Genomic DNA, 16,036 nt, shown 5'->3' with positions numbered 1-16,036 from the left:
CCATGATTATACATTTTGCACGTGACGTGATATTGTTATATTGGCTGTGTCGCCCCATCCCCTCTTATATCCCCAGATTAGTGTTGCCCACGGGACGAGACGGGGCAGGCTTTTAAAAATTCGAGACGAGATTGATCATGTGTCCCGAGACAAACGAATATTTTCGAGACGAGACAGCATTTCCACGAGACTTCCACGAGACGAGACAGGCCAAAGTCTCGTCTCGTGGGCAACACTACCCCAGATACTTTTTTTTTTAATAGCTCCGTGTTGACGTGAAATTGGCATAATATTGTTATCAGAGAACCCTTTATTTTCGATTTCGTACGACCATCAGATGGGTGATGCCGCCGGATCTAGATGGTGAAAACTAAGAAACAATTGTCATTAATTTAGAGTTAACGTTAACAGCAGCGCCCCACCCCCTTGACAACTAACATTAAACTAGGAAGCACTTCGTAAATCTAGCTCCTTGAAATTCAGTTTTAACTCCATTTAAGGTGAAATTTAGTTCTTTTATGCGCACCAGGTTTGGCAACACTGCCAGGAGAAATACACTGGGCATATGGGAGTATGTTTTGATTTGTTATCTTGGGAATATCTAACTTCTGATGGAATAGAGTTTGGTTTGGTTTGAGTTAGTTTTTTTTCTAATCGGGACTGGACCTACAGTTTAAAGTGGGATCCGAACCACGATGTGCCTCCACCGAGCATCGAACCCGGGACACCTTGATTACAAGGGAACGAAGATTGCCCAGCAGAAAAGTCGAAACTCCCATTTGATTAGCCGTAACTTGATGTTAAAATTGATTCCCCATAAGGAATACGTGGGATTCAGAAAATTCTTATTCGTCATATTTTTTACAGGTCGTATCTAACATGTTAGCTTAATATCAACTTTGAAAAACATGTGGAGAAATTCATACTCTCTTGTTCCCCCACGTTTTTCCTCAGTAGCATTGCCCACTCCGACGATATTCAAATAAATGCACACATGGTGCGTAACTGTATCTCCTCGCCTTAACATGCTCAAAAAATAAGTTAAAGAGGAAGTGGCGTGCCCAGGATTTTCGAAAAGGGGGAGGGGGAAGGGTTACGTATACTTTTGTTAGTGCTCAGCCTTCATTTTGTCATCCTTTCCTGCCTTTCACGTTACTTTATTTAAGGAATACTGGTCTAGAGGTGGGAAGGAGGGGGTTGAGACAGCCACGAACCACCCATTGGGCATGCCACTGTGTAGAGGTCAAGGCAAACAGGGAGATTTATCCTGGACATGAAACCATGCTACACAGGTTCGCACTTGCCACGAACGGAGTCAAGTGTGCTACATGATCAGAGCAGTAAGAAATATTGTAAATAAAACAGTACTCATGCTATATCATGCTTATGTTGAATCAATAACATCCTTTGTATATTACATTGGGATACTATAAATCAGTGTGTAATTTTTAAACTGCAGAAAACGATAATACGAGTTATGGAATTTGTGCCTAGCTTTATATCCTGTGAACCATTATTTGCTACATCAAGAATCCTCCTGACAGTCTCCTGCAGTGTCGTTAGAGAAACACTACATTTCATCCACTCAAACCAATTACAATTTACCAAAAACAACAACGTACACAGATACCAAATAAGAAGTTCCCACTGTGCAAGAATGTATTGTATTTAGTATTTGTACAATCTTATTACATGAAAATTATATTGTATTTGTATTACTTACAAAAATGTAAAAAATCATTTAACATTGACGAAACCATGGATTATTATTATCCGCAAAGGTGAATAAAATCAATCACTCAATATCCAGAGTAAAATGTCACAGCTGATGTTCCTGCATATGCATATCCGTGGCTCTTCTAACCCAGCCGACTTCCATGACTAGCCTGGGCGTGCTACGACGCCAGAGGTCCCGGTATGTTTTTCGTGTGTCCCCCCTCATCAATTTCACCACATCACTCATCGTCGCGATTAACCGAAAGCGTAAGAAAAGTGATGCTAAATAAAACTCATCCAACCTCTCTCATCAATGACAACTTGCTGCTGGTCACACCACACCCAATATATTCGAGATCAAAGCTGAGTGAAGACCTACAACCCCCCCCCCCCAAAAAAAAAAAAAAAAAAACTTGGCCTCTCAGACAGCGAGAATCACACGGAATATTATTTACTTTACAACCGGACTTCTTAGAACATGTAGGCTCTCTGCACAAGCATGAAACCTTACCACGAAGCAACCCGCTTCTTCTCTGTGTATAACGGGAAGCATACGTACAGGCGGCGTGATTCTGTAAATGTCCTTTGCAAATTCGTTCCGCAAGGCTACCACGAACGAGAATTATTCTAAGCGGACGAACAAATGATTCTACAATTCGCAAATACAAGATAACATTGATTTTAGCATCATATGCATTTACTTATCAATCTGTTCTCTATTAAGCAACATGACAAGTAACCAACTCTGTAGCGTCCCACTTCACACACATGAAACATTACACGTATACACACAATTACAATACAATGAAATTATTAAGTATATCAACCTTCAGAAATTAAATGTTACGATATTCGTATTACTGATTGACTGCTTCTATGAAATACTTACAATCCTCTGAATTTATACCTTTATGATACAAAAGTATCGCGCATCAAAGCAAATTCGGTACCCCTTCTTCTTTTCCGATCAGTGTGTAATATTTTAATACAGCTTATGTTTTTTTTTAACATGGGTACACCAGCAGTTAGAAATATGTGAAACATGCATATTCCCGTCACATACTATATTCTAACATCCTAATCAGTGGCAACCTTGAATATACTCATACACATAATATTGCCATATAAATATGCAACAAATAAATACAATTCATACAAAATACAACACCACCAATAAAATTATATGCAGTCTCCAACAATAACCTGTCATTGGGATTTCTAGGCCCTTCAAAATACTACACTGTTTTTGAGGATATAATTGAGAATTTATCTAAAATATCATAGTCGTAATAACACAATAGTGTTTAAAGTCAATTAAATTGATGCTACATGAAACACAGACACAATAAAAACTCGTTTGCCCGAAATGATTTTTAGTAAATTTAAAAATGCACAAAATAATTTTCTCGACGATGTAATTTATATTTAATAGCGCACACGAGCGATTCCATGTCAAGTTAAACAGGCCTGTAGAACCTGCAATTTTAGCGTAGTGTCGCATTGTAGATTATTGTCATATTCTCTATTTTTTAAAATTTGCAGCACACCTAACATTACATAGATTGATTGCTTTAACAAGTAATAGCACGGTTTCAGTGAATTATATATGATCCACAGTGCGATGTCACTTGACAGTACATCATGTGTTTAATACAATATATTTCGAATTAACCGAAATAGGAATGTTTGCATCAATTTCGAACAAACGAGTGTTTAGTACACACACATTACATATATTATGCTGAGTAAGATAAAAGTTGCCTTTTCCACAAAAACAAAAGTCAACAGTTCTGTTGTCCTTTATTGTACATTTCTATTGCCATTGTTTTCAACCACATGGGAACTGTTTGTTTCTTCAAGTTACGAAAACTGAAAACGAATTTTTAGGGAAAGTGACATATCTCACCTTGCATACAAGTATGTACAGTTGGATGCACACGTATTACCAAGCAAAATGTCCACCAGCATGTTTATTCTCTTTTGTCTTACGCCAGTGGTCCCCAAAGTGTGCGCAAATATTTTCAGTGAAATTATATGATTGTTCCAAATATGTGCTTATTTAGTACTTATTACACACAAAATGTTTCCGAATTTGAAATAAGTGTTTAATTTTTAAATCAAGGCATGCAATCTTACAAATAACTGAGCGTTGCAAGTGTTAGATAGGCCTACATTCTGACTTGGGCGCCGCCGAATTACTTTGGAAACCCCCGTCTTAAGCAATGCGACTTTCCAGAAATGAAATAAAATGCTAACAAAGTTCCTGAAAATCTGTGCACCAGAATAAGTAAAAACCTATTCCTTAGGAACACACATGATGCAAGAGAAGAATTAAGTGAAGGGCAATTTCCCGAGCAATACTTATGCATCCCGCTGTACACACAAACGCACATAACTTAAAATATGGAATTTTTATTGGTTTAGCATCCCTCACTCCATCTATCCATGACAAATAAGTACAGGGATTCCAATTGGACGTCATACACCATCCAACGTAATGTCTGTCGTCGTCACCGAAAATGCAGCGAGGCAGGAAAAAAAAGGCCAATATAACAAACGAGCATCGAGACAATGGCCAGAAGAAACGTAATGAACATCAAATCCACCACGGCCAGGTCGGTCGTCTCCCCGACACCGCCTCCCCGCTCATCAAAGCTGGCTGTGATATGATGGCCAACAAGAACATACAACAGCCACTTCGTGAGCAGCGAAGGGTGTGTGCGGTTGCCATGGTGACCAGGAAGTCCATGCTTGTTTCGGTATGCGACGGGGCATCTCCTTCGTTCCTCCTCCGCTGTCATCCCACCAATCTACTGCCTGCGGCGCAAGCCGAGGGGGGTGGGGAGGAACATTGATCGGGAAATGGGGCTAGGAGGAGTGTTACCAACCCCCGGCTCTTATCTGGGTTGTTATTGTTTCCTCATATTTAGCCATGTAACAGTATTGGTTTTACAAAATCGTAAGAATTAAAGTATGAGTGAAGTATGCAGTAAATTTATGGTGTTACCAAAAGAAGGGGGCACAAAAACCTACACGGTTCTTGACCAGTACATACAAAATTTGTAGAATAGATTGTTAATCTCACCTTTGCTGTATTGATACTACCCTTTCTTCATAACTAATATTCATCAACATTTTATTATCCGTTAAACCGGGCAAATTAATTATATATGTACTAAAAATTAACTTTCATAATATTTTTGTTCTTGTGATAATGTTACTTTACTATGTTCCAATTGTGTTCTCCACATGAAACATCGTGGACGAAATATCTAATCGCGAGAGATTTCTTTATTGTGTCAACAATAGTATTTAATGGAGATATAACTATTCATCCTTCGCCTACGAATACATAAGTAAAAGTACACATCAACACGAACTACTGAAACAAAAACAACAAAAGTAGTATTTTAAAAAAAATAGTATCACTGCTTTTAGAGCTTCTGTTGTTTACTAACTTTCCTTGGTCCGATTGTTTAAAACTTCTAATACAATTTTACAGTTTAGTTACTTGTTCGCTCTTGAAAAAGACACTGTAGGGGAGACCACGGTAAAGTAATCGTGCTTAACTTCTGCTCTGTTAGTGGTTCCAAAATGTGGTTAAATCATGAACCACCTCTTCAGTTCAGGGGAGGACTACCCGGTGACGTAGAGGTCACGTCCTCGCCTTGTAATCAAGGGGTCTGGAGTACCCACTTAAAACTGTAGGTCCAGTCTCAATTAACCTTTCAGTGCCGAAAGTGGACTTTAAAACTCAAGCAAGAGTGCAAGCATAGAAGACATTGCGCGCTATGTAAACTGTATTGTTGTAGAAACGAAATAGGGTGCTAATAAACACAGCAAAACTACGTTAGGAGTTGGCAACACTGTGGCTAGGAAAGGGACATGGGAGTAACATGTTGCACACACCCTCGTCCGCCGAATTCCTTATTCCGGCATCGTCCAGCAGATTTGTCACGCTTCCCATCTTCCAGAGGCTTTAGCTTGGGACTTACTCTGTTGGCCAAGACGAATGCCCGTGTCCCAACTCGTCAAAAATGGCTGTGATATGATGTCGAATCTACACATCTCAGCCAAATTGACGGTTGGGCAGCGGGCCCCTCGTACGGGGCCGTTCCAATTGCTCCTTTCTCCTTTTTGTCGGTGGATGCTGCAAAGTGCGTGGCACCGAGCTCATCAAAGTGGCTGTGATATGATTCGTTGCTCTCAACACATTTCACAGCCAATTTGATGCTTCGGGGCCACGGATAGTTTCCGTCCGGGAACGCTTTGATATCCAACCTGGAAGGCTGCACCTATTCCTGCAGATTGAAAGCGAAAGCACAATCCATCGTCCATTACACCATATAAGGGCACACCAAACCAGCAAACATGAATACTCTAGCGAGGCTGGGAGTATTTTTCAAAAGTAACTATGTTCAGGGGTATACAGACGTGTGAGAACCTAGGGATGTCACTCCAATTTATCAACAGGAGAGGAAATAATTTTATCTTAGGAATATGTCAGACTCTGAAAAAGTCAGTAAATTTGAGACGCGTTACTTACTGTTAAAAATTAAAAGTGGAGATATGTCGATTTACAAGCCTTTTACACTGTTTCCGAGGACGTTTTTACTGTCCTTGCCTCTTTTAATGTGTTGTGCATGTCCTGTACAACCTTGCATTTTTTTTTCTCAACACCCATTTTATTAAAATTTTAAGGCAAAGGGATTAAGATACTTACAAGGGTACAAATTGGCCATACGTGCCGAAGCAGCCAAATTTTTTTAATCAATCATAGATGATACTTTAAAACAAAACTGAAAACAGCATTTTTGGAGTTACATTCCTTTGGTTCTCATGCGACGATACATACATGTATGTAACTCATACAGCCAGATTCGTACATGAACTGGAAGCTGAACGTTAAAATTAATTTTGAATTAACTTACACGTTTAAATGTGAAAATGCAGTAGGAAAGAACTTCATACTTAACTTCATGCAACATAAATATAAATTAACATATTATTTCGATTTCTTAGCAAACTATATTTTTTCATTAATCTTGAAAGTCACAAAGTAACTTAATTCTGTTACTTGCTATCTGAAAAAGATGGGCGAGGTACTCCTAAAAAAAATCTAGCTAAAGTAACCATTACTTAATAAGTTTCTTACAAACACAATAAATATTACCAGGAAAATAGTCCGCACGATGCTCAGTCTGTTGTACATAAAAAGAGGCTTACAATTCAAGACAGAATAGCAACAAAGCAGTTAGTGACCTCTATATGAATATGAGTACAATGACATTCCAGCATATAGGATGTTAAGAGAAACGCCACATAAAAATTGAGATGAACAATTTGCCTGATAATATTTGTGCCTCAAGCTGTACCACATCTTGCCAGTGGTTTGTATGTACTACCCTCTGAAATTTTGTCCACTTTGGTGTAAACTTACATTTACACCCCCTCCCCATAATAAATATACACGTTCCAATTTTTCTCTAAAATGTAAACCACCAACACATTATAGTGTAGTCTAATAACGACAACGAGTCAATACACAGTTTCAATTATACAGTTGAGTAGCCAAACCCCATCTGCCAATCTATGGCTGATGAAACCAAAGGGATTTTACACGCATTGAGAAAGATTTTTAAAATTACCCAAATTTGTAGCGACACTCATTAGATACAAGCATGCTTTACGACATGCTTGGAGTTGGAAACCATGCCTTTCCTCTAATACCCATGTGTAAAACTATTACTTCCTCACAAAACAAAAGTTACTGTTCACGGAGAATTACATTAACTAATATTCTTCAATGGGCAGCAGAAACATCAGACAATTTGAACAACATTAAATACAAAATGAACAGGTGCAATTCAGACGATTTGGATATCTCAGCAAAACTTTGGAAGAAAGCATACACAGACTAGTATCAAGGGTTTGGAAAGATTACAAAGAACCAGAATATTGGTAAATAATAGATACTGCCTAGTTTGTAATTTATATTATTACACAAACATACACACATTAGAGGTTACTACTTATTACTTCACAATTCTTCTGGTGTGGATTTTAAACACAGATCAACTGAGAAAATAAATTTGACTTGGGTCTGCACAGTTAAGGTGAAAAATTCCATCAGGGTGTCTACCGAAATAAAAAATCCAAAATTCTTGAATTTTTCTCGACTTTTTTCCCTTTATTTTAACATTTATTTAATACTTAGGTATAGTTCGAAATTAAGAAAATATCTATACACCACCACAAGGCCGGTTAAGATAAAAACTGAAACTGTACTTTAACAAGAGATATACTTTTACAAAACTTCACGCATGCAAGAATGTAATTCCTAAGAAACAAAGTGAACAAATATTAACCACAACTCAATTCAATATTAGATTTCTAAATATTCAATTTTATCAAATCCCAGTACAGGTATATAACAATGTAAATTCACTTTACTGTAAAAAATAGCAATAATTCTTGACCACAACTTGTGGTCCACTAGCATAATTTCTTGACTGGTAGATACCCTGTCATGTAAATCAGAACAAATTAAGCACGATTTTAACAGGAATAATTTTAAATATATGCTTTTGCTATGTACCAGTTTGTTAAAATTCTAGAGTGAACCAACATTCAAAGAGTTGAACAGGAACTTAGCTATCAGTAAATCATACTTTTGCATAATTTTTTTTCTACTGAAATATTTAATATTAATATCTTTACAGCAGTGGTGGCGATTGGGTCCCAAAACTGGGGGTGGGGGGGGGGGCAAAAGTGGCGAAAATTGGGGGGTCCCTCTAATCGCTGCCACTGCTTTACAGAGATAAGCACTGATCAAGAACTTGACATACAAATGTCAATGTGATTTGTCACTGGCTCATGACAATACTCACATGATGATTTCATATAGTTTAAAAATGTATGCGACAGATATACAGTAAAACACAGGAAGTGTTTTTAAATACATCAAATCGAAGTTTGCTGCATGAATGATGCATGGCTATTAGTACTACAGATTGAAACTTCTCTCCTCTACGTAAAAACAATAATTGTTACTTTCTACTCAAAACTGGACATATTTCTAGTGAATACTATGTTTGCAAGTCCCACTGCTCACAGGTAACTGTGGCACCGAGAATATTGAAGAAATGGCACCAACTACTGTGCCATGTGCCTGAAACACATAAATCGATCTACGCTTCTGAAGAAATGTCTATTTCTGCAACATTATCCCTTGGTGTGCCAATTATTTCCATGGACCACCAAGATTTGACCGTAAGGGATGGGATTTTTACATATATCATGTAACAGAGATAAAATCCAATCAACAACTATGCTTTCCTCCAAACCCCCACACCAACCCTAACAATCAAGACATCACAAGGTGCAAGAAGAAGTAAATTCATTTACAGAAACAGCATAAGTGTGGGGGAATCTAATGGGGTTCAGATGTAAGCGCAATACAGACGAGACAAGATTCATCAGCATCGAAAGTATACTAGAGTAACAAAGGAATCGATGCAAAAGCATTGCAGCATACATAAATCATATCATTTTCATTCACACTTCGGTAGAAAAGATTACAGGAAATATCACAGAATTTTCAAAGATCGCACCACCAAATATGAATGAATGACTGTAAATGCAACATTGCTGGCACATGCCTTAGTACATACACATATCAACAAAATTGTATGTTATTCGTATACTTTAAAAATGAGCAAAATTAGATAATAATAACTATACACTAGGGAAAAAAAAAAAAAAAAAAAAAAAAAAAAAAAAAAAAAAAAAGCTTATTTTGTACAACAGACTATAAGGAGACAAAAATCATAAATACGTGCAGGTCACATCAACTGTTTTTGTCTTAATTTCTCATGCAGTCTTAAAATAATAATAATTATGCAATTAAATTGCCACCAAAAAATGTGCCTAATAGGTAAAACACAGCACATGTTCAAGTCTTTGCTATTATCTATACTTATTCTAATACTATCTTTCGAGAGAGCACCTCTTCTCTCATTCTTAGGTGAACAATTTTTTTTCTTTTTTTTTTACACTGGTGGGGATTGAACCTACAATAAACCTGTGATTTTTACTACAAACCACAAGTGTTTTGAAGTAATTAGTTGGGGCACTATATTTGTGGTAAAATCACATGTCTGTCATACAGGGTGTCCAAATTGAAACGACCTAATTTCAAATAAATTTAATCATAATATACAGGCAAGTACAGTGTGGTAGTTGGTATATGGTAGCTTAGCTATGGAAATTTTAAATAGATAATGAATAGTAAGGATTCGTTTTTTTTATATCGTTCCAGGGGGTGAAAATAACAACCAATGCTGAAAAAGAGCAAACTGTGTGGTGGTATGCAGAATTGGGATCCATTATTGCAAGAAATCCGTTCGTACACAAAATTTGGGAGAGCAATCTTACGTGACGCCGTACAAACAGATTTCTTGAGACTTCGTGCAAATGCATCTGCAATGCGCTGAACGTTTCCCTCTTATGTTAGTGATCAGCCACCACCATGCCTCTTAGCGACAGATCCTGTGTCTGTGATAATCTTCACGAAACCGTCGTTGAATTGCAATAATGGATCCCAATTCTGCGTACCACCACACAGTTTGAGCTTTTTCAGCATTGGTTGTTATTTTCACTTTTCACCCCCCCCTGGAACGATACGAAATAAACCAATCCTTACTATTCATTACCTATTTAAAATTTCCACAGCTAAGCTACCATATACCAACTACCACACTGTTCTTGCCTCTGTTTAATATAAGTATTTGAAATTAGGGTATTTCAATTCGAACACCCTGTAGTTTAAATCCTCATCAGTGGCAAAAATAAATAAATATATAGACAAGTATAGATAAAAGCACTAGACAATGGATAATGAACGATTAACATTCATTGCATGATAATAAAGAAGCAATATCACTAACATTCAGAGAATTAACATTTTTGTACCTATGCAAAAGGATATTGTCATAATTCACAATTCATACATCTAAACTTTTCCTACAGTTCTATTATCTTCTTAATGTTTCAAAAACTTAGTAAGGTAACTGGGGGAAATAACGCCAGGTGGCTATATCTCGAAAAGTTGAAAATGAATTCGATAGATGGCAGTGTGTGTGTTACTAGCAAGTAGTCACGTGATTCCTTTGTTCTGATGGCACACCATTCTTCCCAGTGTGAGTTAGCTGTTTGTGGTGAAAGCGGCTATTCTGAGAGACTGATGTAAAATTGAGAAGGTAAGTTCTTAGTGTGCTCAAGTTTCTTGCTCACGTTAGAGGTTCCCGCTCTGTATTATTTTTGTACGTGGGTCGTTATGTTTTCCAAACATACTACTAACTAATTCTCTTTGTTTTGAGCAAGAAGCAAAATGCATTCCGAAAGAGGAACTTGCGTATTATGGGTAATAGCGCCAACTTCAATTTGGGGTAACAACACCAACTTTGCTATTGTGTTTATTGTTAATATGAGATATCTTCAACACGGGCACTTATTGTTTGCTTTCGGTTTGTGTTTTAGATGCCACGGAAGTACACGAAAAACATATCAGAATGTATCAGTACTGCAGAAAATAAACAAACGTGAAAAATAGAATCTGTTTTAGTGTATTATATACATTTCCATTTACTATATGTTTATGTTAATATAATATATTATACGTTGCATGTTATGGCATCATCTAAATAGTTGTAGAATGAATAATGCTTCAAGTGTGTATAAAGTGAGTAATTACCATTTATCTATTATACCGTGCGTCCTTTTCGATCTGCAGCATCAGGAGAAACGTGGCGGACGGCGCTGACGGAGGTGCCGACATTTGCGGCCTGTAATGCCCGCATATTTTTATGGACATATGCAGACATTTATATAAATATTGCAAAACTAGCCCTAACCTGTGTTATAAGAGTTGTTCAAAGTGATGTCCATCTACACGCCTGGGAATTTCTGTACAAATTGCCTACACACGTCTCGACACGAGTCTGTTTTCACGTAAGTGTCATACATAAAAATTCTTTGTTCTAACGTGAACCTTGCGGCTGGCATTCCAATCGTCTGACTGACACAACACACATACACACTGCAATAACACAAGCAAGTAACGGCAAGTAACCAAGAATAACACTCTTACGCACAGTACGAAATTAACACGCTCTTGGTTTACATCTGCCTGCCACTATATTCACAGCTCTGTAGTCGCGAAGGAACAAAAAACTTGAGCTAGGAGATTTCGGATTGCAAGGAAGCTCACGAACACCATTAGCTTTTAACGGTTCGTCTGCAGCGTAATCTTGATACAGTGTTGCACATTCGAAACCTCCAAACGATCCCCATCGACACAAAACTCTTTCAAGGATATAAACTTAAGCAGGACGTTACTGGTCAAAACTATGATTAAAATGTTTTACAGAGTATTATCTGTGGCTCTTAATATAATTTCTAAAGCGTATTTATTTGTGTATATAAGGGTGGAACTTGGAAGAATTACAGAAGAACTTTTGCGTGTTATAACACAGGTTAGTGCTCGTTTTGCAAGATGTCCACAAAAATAAGCGGGTATTACAGGCCTCAAATGTCGGCATCTCCGTCAGCGCCGCCCGCCACATTTCTCCCGATCTCTCGGCTGCAGATCGAAATGGACGCACTGTATTAGGACATTCTTATAGTATGGCGTTATTACCCCTACACATGTGGAGTTATTACCTGGCTATATGGGACATAATGCCAAAATGCACCTTCTTACAAGAAAGCTGGTCGCTAGCGAAAAAATGCATCTAGTGCCTTATCCAGTTTTTACATTGCCAGGAAAAATCGAAGAAGATTAGCATGGCGTTATTCCCGCCAGTAACTTTATTATAAAATTACCACTGAGTCATCAATTAACATTTTGTAAATTACTACCAATTAAATTGTTTTATAATCAAATTTAAGAATGGAAAAAATACCCCTTTCAATAGCCACAAGTATCCTTTTTTTTTTACACATTTAGTCATTAACTTAAGTTTAATTACAGTATTTGCCGGTGTATAAGACACACACCCTTTTCGTACACATTTTTTGAGGTAGAATCTTTACCACTGAATGTATAATCAATTTACAGTATTTCAAATATAAAGTAATATGTAGGTGTACTTTCAACAAATAACTTACCTAATCTAACTAGGAAAGAATACATTTTAATATTCATCATCACACACGGCAAGGAAATCGTCTAACTCAGAACAGAAAATATCCAGAAATAACTGTAATCAAAAACTGAGTATCGGCAAATAAGACGTTTTTCAGACACACTTTTCAAGGAAAAAAGTGCATGTTATATGCTGACAAATATGATGATTTAAACTACTACTATTGAACTGTTCCATAAAATAAAGCCAAATATTTACTTGCGAACATGTCATTCAGCTGGCCATGAAAACAAATATCAGGATTTCCACATGAACAGAAGACAACTTAAATACGAGTTTTCATTCCAGCTATGTGAGCTATATATTTACGATACTGACATGGCTACATCAGTGGCCGAAGTGAGGGGGATGCAGGGAGATGGCATCATCCTCCTAACTAGGCAAATCTACACAAAGTATCAAGTATCATCCAGGCTGACTCTTTGTGACCATGTTCAATATATGAGCATTCTTCCAGCTAGCATCATGGTTTGAGCAAACATTCCACCAACTAACAATTTTCACTTCAAGCAGTAAGCTACAGTGCAAAAAATTTGATGGAAGCACGAGAGAGTGAATATACTGATTTGTCTATCTCATGTAGCAGTTTATCTACACCCGCTTCACAAATAACACATTGTCTGAAGAGAGACTAACTACCAACACAAATCGTACACAGAAAATGAAGAGATTTTGAAGCACATGTCACTTTGATGTTTTCATGAATACTACACCCTGTTCTGGGAATCTCTGGAGCAAGTAAACGCAAACAAGTCTCTGCGCAAGTAGTGACTCGAGAGGGCTCGACCAATGAAGGTGAGGGAGAAAGTGAGTGTACGGAAGAGGGAAACACAGCTGCAGCTGCCAGCCTTTTGCAGCAGCATGCACTGCTTTGTTCCACCCACTCACTTTCTCCCCTTCTCTAACCCTTATGCGTGGCCTTGGTCCACAGATTCCCAACACAAGAGTGTACAATGTACACATACACTTAGCCAGTAAAAAACTACAAGCATATACCTTACAAATTGTCAAAAATTCCCCTGCCTCTTTTGATGATGGGTCAGCAACCTTCTGCTCATCAAAGCTGGCTGTGATAGAGGTTGAACTACTATGACAAACCAGATTTGATGCCAAAATTTTGCTTTCGCCATGTCTCATTGAGAAATGGTGTCTTCTGTCAGCCGTAAAGAGATGAAACCGGTGATGCTGACGGGAGCTGCATGAAAGACAAGGTAGTGAGATGTAAGATGAGAAAACTAACATCTCACTACCCATGTCTTTCACGCAGACCCCGCCCTCCAACCTTTACTCTTCTTTGGAATGGACATCAGCTTCACAGCATCTAATTATCTAAAACTCTAGGGGGAAACATATTGTGTGCATTCTCAAAAATAAACAACTGACCTTGCGTGTATTAACACTAACTGCAGAAGACCATAATTTATTAAGGCATATTACTGCACTATCGACTTGACTTAATGAGCGTATAGAATGAGATAAACCTGCACCTTGATCCTATACTCTTCCATCTGGAAGCCACAGTATCTAAATATCTTTGTTCATTTGAAATGCCCCTTAAAAGTCATCCATGTGTCAAAACTTTCAAGATCAATTTATAAAATCACTTCCTACAATTTCGGGCTATGCAATCCTCATTATTTGTATTGTTCTACTATATTACAGGATTGTCATTAACAAATAATTAAAACATCTGGAAATTTAATATAACTTTTTAGCATGCCATGTTAATTTGACATTATTCATAGTCCTTTTTAACTACACTTGTGTTTCAAGAGAACACCTTTTCTCTCATCTTCAGGTCAACAAATTTATTTTTGTCGGTGGTGGGATTTGACCCATGACATACCTCTGATACAGAGTTGTAATAAAATCACAGGTCTGTCACAAAAGATTTTTTTTTCAATTGAAGATGAGAGAAGAGGTGCTCTCTCAAAACATAGTGTTAGAATAGGTACAGTTAGAAGCATTAGACAACAGATAATATCCAATTAATGTTGCATTTAATTTAGATCCATTGTCACTAACATTCAGAGAATTATACGGTAACATTTTGTCATCCAACATGATGTCCACTGAAATTTTTACAATAGAAATGTACTTACTCAAGGTATACAAGGAAGAGTTAGTTTATATATATATACTAAAAACAATGAGAACAAAGTTTCATGAATAGTTGAAAACAACACGAATTGGAAAGTTCTTAGTTTAATTATATCAAATGACAATTCTTACCCGCATTAAAAGATTAGTACATGTTTATCTAGCATATGGTATGGGATTAAACCAAATGTATAAGTTATACAATCAAATATGCGTAAAACTGGTGCATGGAACAGCAATGTTGCATCCAACATACATGTAAAGCAAAAATTGGCAACAGTAGTTGGTGAGAGTAGGAAATACAAGCAAACATGTATAAAACATGATTTCTTTTAGTAGATAAGCCATGACAATGGTCTCACGTGTGTGTGATTATAATGACATGATTAAAGAACACACACAAAGAAAGTGCTCACACCGAACTCTCGAACTTAGCGTCTGCATAAATATACACATGTCCAAGACACATACAAGATGGCCAAATGGTGATCAGAAAATACAAGGAGTTTCAAATTCAAATAGTTCCAGTACAATTTTAAACGTTACCAGATAAGTATCACAATGCATGTACTCACCGCAACAGCTCCTGTATGGTACTCTACTATGGTGTCCAGCTCTGTCAGCTTTAGGATAACAGGACACACTTGCTTCTCCACATCTGATTTCTCCACCAAGCCTTGCTCCATTAAAACAAGGAGTGCTGCATGGGATGTTTTACGAACCTACAAGGAAGAACAAAAAGGTTAACATACTCGTATAAATCACAACTGAGACTTTCTTTACTTAGGCAGCAATTGAGGCAAGGGTGGAAAATACAGTAATGGAACATTATGGGAAATGAATAAGAGAAATAATCATTAAATGTTGTCTACAAAGAAGGAAACAATGTGAATAGAAATTATGGAACTAATAAATGGATTAAAATAACCAACAAACGAAGAATTATATATATTCCCCACCACTCATATTACACTAAAGCTGTTTCTAATAATATAATAAAGGGTGGGGGAGGG

The 16,036-nt window shown here is 37.2% G+C and overlaps 1 protein-coding gene across 3 annotated transcripts in view; it reads right to left on the bottom strand.

Moving 5' to 3' along the window:
* The window catches only part of LOC145987627 (serine/threonine-protein phosphatase 4 regulatory subunit 1-like), a 286,327-nt gene that overhangs the window by 38,018 nt on the left and 232,273 nt on the right, over positions 1-16,036 (bottom strand). For all 3 annotated transcript variants that reach the window (XM_083122043.1, XM_083122045.1, XM_083122044.1), the window contains one exon: positions 15,599-15,745. In XM_083122043.1, the coding sequence (XP_082978169.1) occupies positions 15,599-15,745 (147 nt within the window). The remainder of the gene's footprint in view (positions 1-15,598; positions 15,746-16,036) is intronic.

The sequence above is a fragment of the Lepisma saccharinum genome, chromosome 5, assembly GCF_977018435.1.
Source record: "Lepisma saccharinum chromosome 5, izLepSacc3.1, whole genome shotgun sequence".
NCBI lineage: Eukaryota > Metazoa > Arthropoda > Insecta > Zygentoma > Lepismatidae > Lepisma > Lepisma saccharinum.
This window is presented reverse-complemented; position numbering and strand designations above follow the sequence as displayed.